This window comes from Momordica charantia (genome assembly GCF_013281855.1).
Source record: "Momordica charantia cultivar OHB3-1 chromosome 8 unlocalized genomic scaffold, Mcharantia_2.0 BLBB01000008.1, whole genome shotgun sequence".
In the NCBI taxonomy this organism is placed as follows: Eukaryota; Viridiplantae; Streptophyta; class Magnoliopsida; order Cucurbitales; family Cucurbitaceae; genus Momordica; species Momordica charantia.
This window is the reverse complement of record NW_028275166.1, coordinates 11,312,280-11,320,863: the sequence shown is the minus strand read 5'-3', so window position 1 is coordinate 11,320,863 and position 8,584 is coordinate 11,312,280. Positions and strand designations below refer to the sequence as shown.

The 8,584-nt window shown below is 36.5% G+C and overlaps 1 protein-coding gene across 2 annotated transcripts; it reads left to right on the top strand.

Moving 5' to 3' along the window:
• Positions 1–213: 213 nt before the first annotated feature.
• On the top strand, positions 214–6,370 carry LOC111019936 (DEAD box RNA helicase family protein). Of its 2 annotated transcripts, XM_088127071.1 has the most exons (9): positions 214–338; positions 1,124–1,455; positions 2,018–2,173; positions 2,376–2,444; positions 2,973–3,242; positions 3,728–4,078; positions 4,245–4,522; positions 4,722–5,099; positions 5,328–6,370. In XM_088127071.1, the coding sequence occupies exons 2-9, from the start codon at positions 1,153–1,155 to the stop codon at positions 5,833–5,835; spliced, it is 2,313 nt and encodes a 770-aa protein (XP_087983197.1). In that variant the 5' UTR covers positions 214–338; positions 1,124–1,152; the 3' UTR covers positions 5,836–6,370. The 2 variants fall into 2 exon arrangements, with proteins under 2 accessions (XP_087983197.1, XP_087983198.1); XM_088127072.1 differs by lacking the exons at positions 214–338; positions 1,124–1,455; positions 2,018–2,173; positions 2,376–2,444 and adding an exon at positions 2,631–2,893.
• Positions 6,371–8,584: the final 2,214 nt, after the last annotated feature.

The window sequence follows — 8,584 nt, the reverse complement described above, 5'->3', positions numbered from 1 at the left end:
ATTTCCAATAAATTAAAAAAAAAGAAAAACTATTTTGATAACAATCCTGATTTTTGAAACATTGCCAAACATTATTTGAAGGAAAAAGTGTATATTCCAAAAAGAATAAAAATTCATATAAATTTAACCAGCGTTGGGGTTAACTTAACCATGGTTAGGGTGAACGCGGTTATCGCAGCCAAACCTCCAGTTTCTATAAATAGCAATCGATTCCCAAAAATTCCGCTCCTTCTTCTCTCTCTACGCTTCTCTACGTTCGGAAGCGTGGTAGAGAGATAACACATCGCTAACTCGGCGTTTTCCGCTCCGTTTTCCCCACTCTGCCTCTTTTTTCTCAGGTAACGATCCTAATCTCCCGAATTTCCTTTCTGAATTCGCAGATCTAGCGGTTTTCGTTTCCTTTTTCGTGATGTTTTGGTGGTTTAGGGTTGCGTTTTTTCTGGGTTTCCTGTTTAGGCCGTTTATTTGGTCAGAAATTGTGTACAATGGATGAATTAATGTTGCATGTGCGATTTTATTGCTCACTTCTTAATGGGTACCGGAGGATTTGAGGCTTCGTATCCGTTTTGAGTTCATTTTCATCTTCATTCATCTACAATTTAGACATAGGGTGTACGATTTCGCGTGATTGCATTGCTCTTTTCAAGGCCTCAACCCGTTTTAGCGCTTGGCAGAGGCTTCGAGATAGGTAAATCTTGAGTCCTTTCGTGCTTCAGCTCGGGATTAGGATTCAGGTTTTTTGGTGGGTTGAACTTTTACAAGATTATCTGTTTTCTAAAATGATGTTTATGTGTATCTACTTTCTATCTCCATCGAAAGAGAATAGATTCGGTGTTTATTGAAGTATTTTAGAAGATACTAGTTGATTGTGCAAGCTCGATGGTTATATCATTTGGAAACCTAGTGTTTCTTCGTTACAGTGGAGCCCGGGGGGTAATTCTAGTCTTGTAATCGTACACTTAGTTCAGAATGTTTTCCACAAGTTCTTGAAGAATTATTTTTTTTGCGTGCAGTCATGGTTTGGTATTATTGAAGTTCATAATGATGAAGGAAAATAAAAGTTCGTAGTTGTTTATATGAGGTTTGCATAGTATTCTCATCTTGTTCTTTGTTTTTTTTCCAGTCATTGAGTTGGATTTTCTGTTCCCTGTTATGGCGGCTACTGCAACTGCTGTTTCTGTTGGACCACGATATGCACCAGAGGATCCAACCCTCCCCAAACCATGGAGAGGTTTAGTTGATGGAAAAACAGGATATCTTTACTTTTGGAATCCAGAAACTAATGTCACTCAATACGAGAGACCTGTGGCCACTGCTCCACTAAATTCATCTATAGTGTCCATAAGTTCTTCAGTTCAAATTCAAAAGCCATCCTCAGGCAACTCTTATAGCAATAATTTCAATGAAAATAGTGATAAGTACGGAAGAAGTGCCCATGGGGCATCCAAACACGAGGTAGAGTCAATAACATAAATAGTAGTACGCCTTTTCAATTTTATTTAAAATAAAAAACACATGGTCTACATCCTACACCGTATCAACTCTATTGGAGTGTTAAAACTTCTAATTTGTTAGTATCTCTATATCCTCTTGCTAATGAGACATTTAAGGCCTACTAAAACCTATTATTTTTTCGTTAAAAGGGTTTTCCTTTGTTTCCTTGGGCTTCTTTGCTTGGCATAAAAAATAAATTTATTTGGGAAATTATCATTACATGCTCATCTCGTTCAATTTTTTGTTTTTTCTTTAGAATGAGTTATATCATCATTTTTTGGTTCTACTTTTGTATTCTTACTTTCCATCTTTCTTGCCAGTGTCTCTGTAATATTTTATATGGTTGAAAAAAATCAACTGAAGTTTATAAATTTGAACTGAAACATTTTGTTGAACTCATTTTTGGAATTTTATGTTTCATGACATAAAAAAACTTCAGGAATTTTGATCAAACATATAAGATGTGAATACGGAATAATTTTATGTTCCCAATCATGACTAATGTGACCCAATTTTACATCAGGCAGCAAGGGCTGAAACTTTTCATTCACATGATACATCAAATGGAACGCCTAATACTGGGCATGGAGGAACGTTGTTGAAAGGACATAGACCATCAGATGCAGGGAGTGGATTATCTACTGAGGCTTATCGTCAGCGGCATGAAATAACTTTTTCAGTGAGTGCTAATTTAGAAGTCTTTGAAATGCAGCCACCGAAACTTATTTTCCATTTTTTCTTAGAGCTAATTAGGGTTTTTGCCCTTTTCTAATTCAGTTATCCTCTTTAAATTGCATCTATACCTAAACGAACACAAATTTCTTGATGTTCATTATATTTTTTAATAGTAGAATTGATCTTTCTGTTAATTCTTTTCCTAGGGAGATAATGTGCCTCCACCATATACGTCATTTGAGGCCACCGGTTTCCCACCTGAGATTCTTAGGGAGGTATTATTTTCCACATTGTTCTATGCTTTTGTTGATTTCAATCTTTACAGAATGGTCAAAGCTGACAATTCAGTAAGAATGCTCAGCTATATAAAACAAATGTTTCTGCTCAAAGTTCAGTGGTTGCTGGGGTCATGTTAATTCTTTTTGTCACCTGTACTTTTTTGTCGCAGGTGCGATATTTGCTCCTGGGAGGAGCTAATGTCGTACGCTGTGGTGCCCTCTTTGTTGGGGGCTTGCTTTAATTTGGAGTTCCCTTTTATGGTGGACCAATTTCTGGGAAGGGCTTTCCGAATCACCCATATTTGCAGCCGGGACTGCCGTTGGTGATGATTCAGTCTGCCACTAAGAAGGGCTCTACAAAAGAAGAGGCCTCCTCCTTCTGCAGCTTGCAATCAGCAAGCATTGGCCGCATGCATATGGGGGATGATGCTTCTTCTGGAATTAGCGTATTCTTCTAAAAATCAAAAATGAAAACCAACCAGATATTTTGAAGCCTCTTCTGCTTAATAGGGGTGACTTTTCCAGGTACAAAATGCAGGGTTCTCTGCTCCAACTCCAATTCAGGCGCAGTCATGGCCAATTGCTCTTCAGAGTAGAGATATTGTAGCTATTGCTAAAACTGGCTCTGGAAAAACTCTTGGGTACTTAATACCAGGTTTTATTCATCTCAAGCGCAGTCGCAATGATCCTAAGCTAGGTCCTACTGTTTTGGTGCTGTCACCAACAAGGGAGTTGGCAACACAGATTCAAGATGAAGCTGTGAAATTCGGAAAGTCATCGAGAATTTCTTGTGCGGTATGAACACCCCCCACCCACCCACCCACCCACCCACACCCACACACACACCACAATTTTGATCAGAGCTTTGTAATCCAGCCTCTGAATTGTTCCTAGTTTCTTCACTTTCATATGGTTTTCATTCTCACTAATTTCATAATTTATTTTTTACACTGTGAAGTATTGGCTATAATAACTGTTTACTTGAAAAAAAAAACTCATGGTTATGTTTTTGGAAGACGTTTTTGAATTTGAACATGGTGTTGCTGCATTTCTTGTTCTCGTCCTTGTTTTATTATCTAGTTAGTTATCACACCTACTAGCCCCATGATCTGTTCCTTGTTATATCTGTAGCTTTTATTTTTTTTCTCTTGTTTCACCTTGTAACTGCATCGTTTGAATTGAGCAGTCCTAAGCATGCTGTAATTTGATTGAACTTTTTATCCACTTTTTTTTTCTTTGGCCCAAAGTATTCATATTCTCTTATTTTTAATTTTTTGAAGTGTCTATATGGAGGAGCACCAAAGGGTCCACAATTGAGGGATATAGACCGTGGAGTAGATATTGTTGTTGCAACTCCTGGTCGGTTGAATGATATTCTTGAGATGAGGAGAATCAGTCTACATCAGGTTTCTTATCTTGTACTCGATGAGGCTGACCGTATGCTGGACATGGGATTTGAACCCCAGATAAGAAAGATTGTAAGGGAGGTACCTGCTCGTCGTCAGACCTTAATGTACACAGCTACTTGGCCAAAAGAAGTTCGAAAAATTGCATCAGATCTGCTTGTTAATCCTATTCAAGTCAATATTGGCAATGTTGATGAGCTTGTTGCTAACAAATCCATAACTCAGGTCTGAACTTAACTGAACGTGGTTTCAATATTTGGAATGGCTTTTAATCGGTCTTCTTTATTATTAGGTTGTTTATGTGAATGTTTTAATTTGTGGGTATTCTGTGTTTGAATTTTCTACAGTTCTCAATTATCTTTAATTTGTATTTTATTGACCTGCATTGCAGCATATTGAAGCATTAGCGCCCCTGGAGAAGCATAGACGATTGGAGCAGATATTGAGATCTCAAGAACCAGGATCAAAAGTAATAATCTTTTGTTCTACAAAGAAAATGTGTGATCAACTTGCTCGTAACCTTACGCGCCAGTTTGGAGCTGCTGCTATTCATGGGGACAAATCCCAGGGTGAGAGAGATCATGTTCTTGGTCAATTTCGCAGTGGGAGGACTCCCATCCTTGTCGCTACTGATGTTGCAGCTCGAGGACTGGACATTAAAGACATCAGGTTTGTATCACTGTTTTAGTTATTAGTTTTCTTTAATTTTGTATATATATGTGTGTGTGTATGTGTGTGTGTGTGTATCAACTTTTGTTAAGAATAAAATATGAGAGATCTGCAGAAATATTGGGTCTGACTGAAAATAATCAGTATCATTTCCGTTTCTGCGAAGCATATTTTTGGTCATAATACTACTTCTTTACAGAGTTGTTATCAACTATGACTTCCCTTCCGGAGTGGAGGATTATGTTCATAGGATTGGTCGAACTGGGAGAGCAGGTGCTACTGGTATTGCTTACACATTCTTCGGTGAGCAGGATGCCAAGTATGCTTCTGATCTGATTAAAATTTTGGAGGGAGCTAACCAGCGAGTCCCACCAGAACTTCGTGACATGGCTTCTCGAAGTTATGGAATGACCAAGTTTAGACGTTGGGGTCCTGGTTCTGACGGTCGTGATGGGGGTCGCGGTGGACGCACTGACTCAAATTCTGGTGGGCGGGGTGGACAGGGATCATCTTTCTTTTCTTCTGCTAAGCCAGACCGAGGCGGTGGCCGTGGATATGACTTCGACTCTCGTGAGAGGTACTAAATTGTTTTTGAATTATTTGGGTTCGTGAAAGGCTTTTGCTGCTCATAATTTTAAAAGCTGTTTCTTCCTCCCATTTATTGGTAATTTGTTTGTTATTTGGTTAACTATATTTGATGTTTTGAATTATGCTAGAAACTTGAGTTTTTCAGTTTTATGGCACGTGTAGTAAGCAATCAACAGAAATTTATCATGTAATGGTGGTTTCCATTTTCCCTCGACAGGTACGATGTTGGACATAATAACCGTGGTCGCAGTCCACCAAGGAGTGTGGTGGGCGTGGGAGGTGACCGAACCAAAAGTTGGAACCGGGAACACAGCCCACCTAGTTGGAGCCCGGACAGGTCTGCACCAGCACGTGACCGGTCTCCAGTACGGAGTTTTCACAAAGCAATGATGGAGCGTAGTGGCAGGTCATCCCCGCCATCGAACAATCAGAATGTTCCACCTCGAGGAATTGACAATGCTTCTAAGAACGGTATTGGAAGTTGGAACCAAGGCCGGAGCCGGAGCCGAAGTCCCAACCGTTTCAACAGGGCTCCAGCAGCACGAGAACGTTCTCCAGTTTCAAGTTTTCACAAATCAATGATGGAAAAAGGAAATTTTGGAGACAACCCAGAGAAGGATTTGAGAAAATTGCCCAGTGATCGTATGGATGGTGGTCGCTTCTCGTATCCTCTAGAAGAAGACGAGGAAGGCATGATCCCGCAAGAGGAAAATGGACATGCATAGGGGAGCGAGCAGGAAAGACGGATAGAATCGTCCATCTCCCAAGGCATTTATTTTTGAAGGGAAAAGGTCAGTGAATGGAAGGTTAGTGCATTAAGCCTTTTGGTGCATATTTTGATTAATTAAGGAAACTATAAAAGACCCAAGATTCATCCTCCTATGCTTTGTCTATAAACTAAACCTCAACTTTTGGTGCAAACAAAGGGAAGGGCTGGTTTACTATATGTGCCTGAAGATAGAGCTCCAATTGAAACATTTCATCTGTTCTATTATATTCTATTCTATTGGTTCTGTTTTACTCCCAGGCTTTCATTTTTTGGGTGAGGGGAGGTGGTTTTGTATTTGGATACAAAATGTTATGGACATGGGCTGTAATAGAAGAAGGGTATAATTGTAAATTTAGCGATGTTGTGTGTGTTGTCTCAATGAGAGATGTACATGTACATGTTAGGGAGTAGAATCGGTGCTCTCTTTAAACATTTTGGTGTCACTGTTGTTGTTATTAGACTTTTGGAGAATGGAGTTTGTTTTTGAACAATTTCTACATTCTTGTTTTTGTTGAACAAATTTATATCCTTGTATGCCTTAACTCTGGCAGTTGTTCGATTTTTCGTCCCAGATGCAAAATGGGAGTTCGTTGAACTGTCGACGTCGAGGGATGGGGTTGGGCAATGAAAATTGAAGGGGAAGGGGGGTTGGTTAAATCATAGGGATTAGATTCTTACCTACTCAAGTTTAGCACTATAGATTAAATTGTTAGGAACTAAAGATTAGGTATTTAATTGTCTTCAATGAAAGGTGAAATTGAAAGTATAGTGAATGTGGTATTGAACTAGTTAAACAACTTAACAAATTAATTTTTTTTTGTTTCTAAAACTTAACAATGTAAGATACAAAAGTTAAATTAGAAACAGTCAAAATAATTATAATATTTAATTACTAAATAATTTTTTTGGTCAAATGGACGCAACATAACCCATCGTACTCTAACCAATCAAAGACCTGACGTGTGAAAAAAAAAAACAAAGCTTTGAACATTCAACGAAAATTGAAGCATATTTTTTTCAACTTTGGAATTTTATTTTTTAAAGTTTGTGATTCCACTTATTATGGTATTATGGATTCACTGATAGACCGGTACATATTTTAAAGCTATTTTAGTCTCTTTTTTTTTTCAGTGTAAGTTTAGTATTTATCTTTGATGAAGAGGTCATAAGTTCAAATCACCTACCCCACTTTCAAAAAATAAGTGTGCTAAAACTAAGGAGCGAAAATACATATATTATAGTATACATTATTACCACCACAACAATGTTGGCTTAGTGGTTTCATCCTCCTCGTGTGTGCGTCCCCCACCTCTCGTGTCCTATGATTGATCCCCAGCGAATTCATTTATTTATTTATGTTTTTTACATTCTCTAAGCCTTGGGCTAGAATCATAGGGATTGCATTGTTTTATTTTTGTTTTAAATCACTTTTGTAATTGCCAAAATCACTTCAATTTAAATTTGTAATATTTTACAATGATATACAAGTAATTTTAGAAAATGGTAAAATTAATTTTAGTTGTGCGACAATCAAATTCTCGTGCTCTAGAAACAAAACACCACTCACTTATTATATCTACAAATAACTTATACATTTGAATTCTCTTTTTTTTCTTTTAGCATTCACAAAGTAATTTGATATATAGAGCCAAATGCAACTCTTAAATCTATGGAGCCAAATTGAACTATGGTTAAAAGCATATTAACAAAAAGAGGCGCAAGCAAAAAAAAAAAAAAAAAGGAAAAAAACTATCTCCAATTAGGTTCAATCAATACGAAACTATACATTTTATTTTTATTTTAATTTTTTATTTTTACTTCTGGACATAGAAGAATTTGAACCTGGATCTTGAGTTTCAACACCCAAGGGTGCGAAACTATACATATTAGTCTATTCAATTTTTTAAACTTATAAAATAAAAAATATTGACCTAAGTAATTGCATTATCAACCGAGTTATATTTAGGTTGGGCCGATTTACTTCTTAATCAAAAATGTCAATTTTAACTTGATTCATTGGTTTAAAGAAAAAAAAAATCTACTTTGCATTGATTTTGACAAAAACAACCCAAATTAAGGTGTTCAATTTGACATTTTTCATATGTCCATTTCGACGTTAATAGAAAGGGTGGGTAAATATTTACACAGTATCACACAAAATATAAATAACATCAACAAAACATCACTAAACCTAGTACTAGTAATAATAATAATTTTTAGCCTATTTAAAAATAGTAAAACATGTTGTAAAATTGAGGAACGAAATGAGGTAACGTCGGAGAAATAAAATAAACAAAATAATTCAAATAATAAAAGAAAATTCAAAATTCAAAATGACATTTATAGGCCATGGATAAGCATGTTGACCTTATTTATAGGCCATGAATAAGCATGTGGTGTGATTTACCTGACACTAATAATGTCTAAAATTGAGACATATGATTTCCACACATGATGCATGGATAATGGAACATATGAAGTTATGAATAAAAAACACATAAAAGACATGGATTATGAGACATCTCAAACACTAAACAAGGGTACATCTATTTAATTTAAAAATTCGTAATAAAACATTTATTTATTGATTTGTATATTTTGTTATAATCTTATCACAAACAAACATCTACTGATATCCACATTTGATAAGACATTTTTTTAAAACTTGACGTTTCTTTTTTAGTTGTTAAAAGAAAATTAAAGTG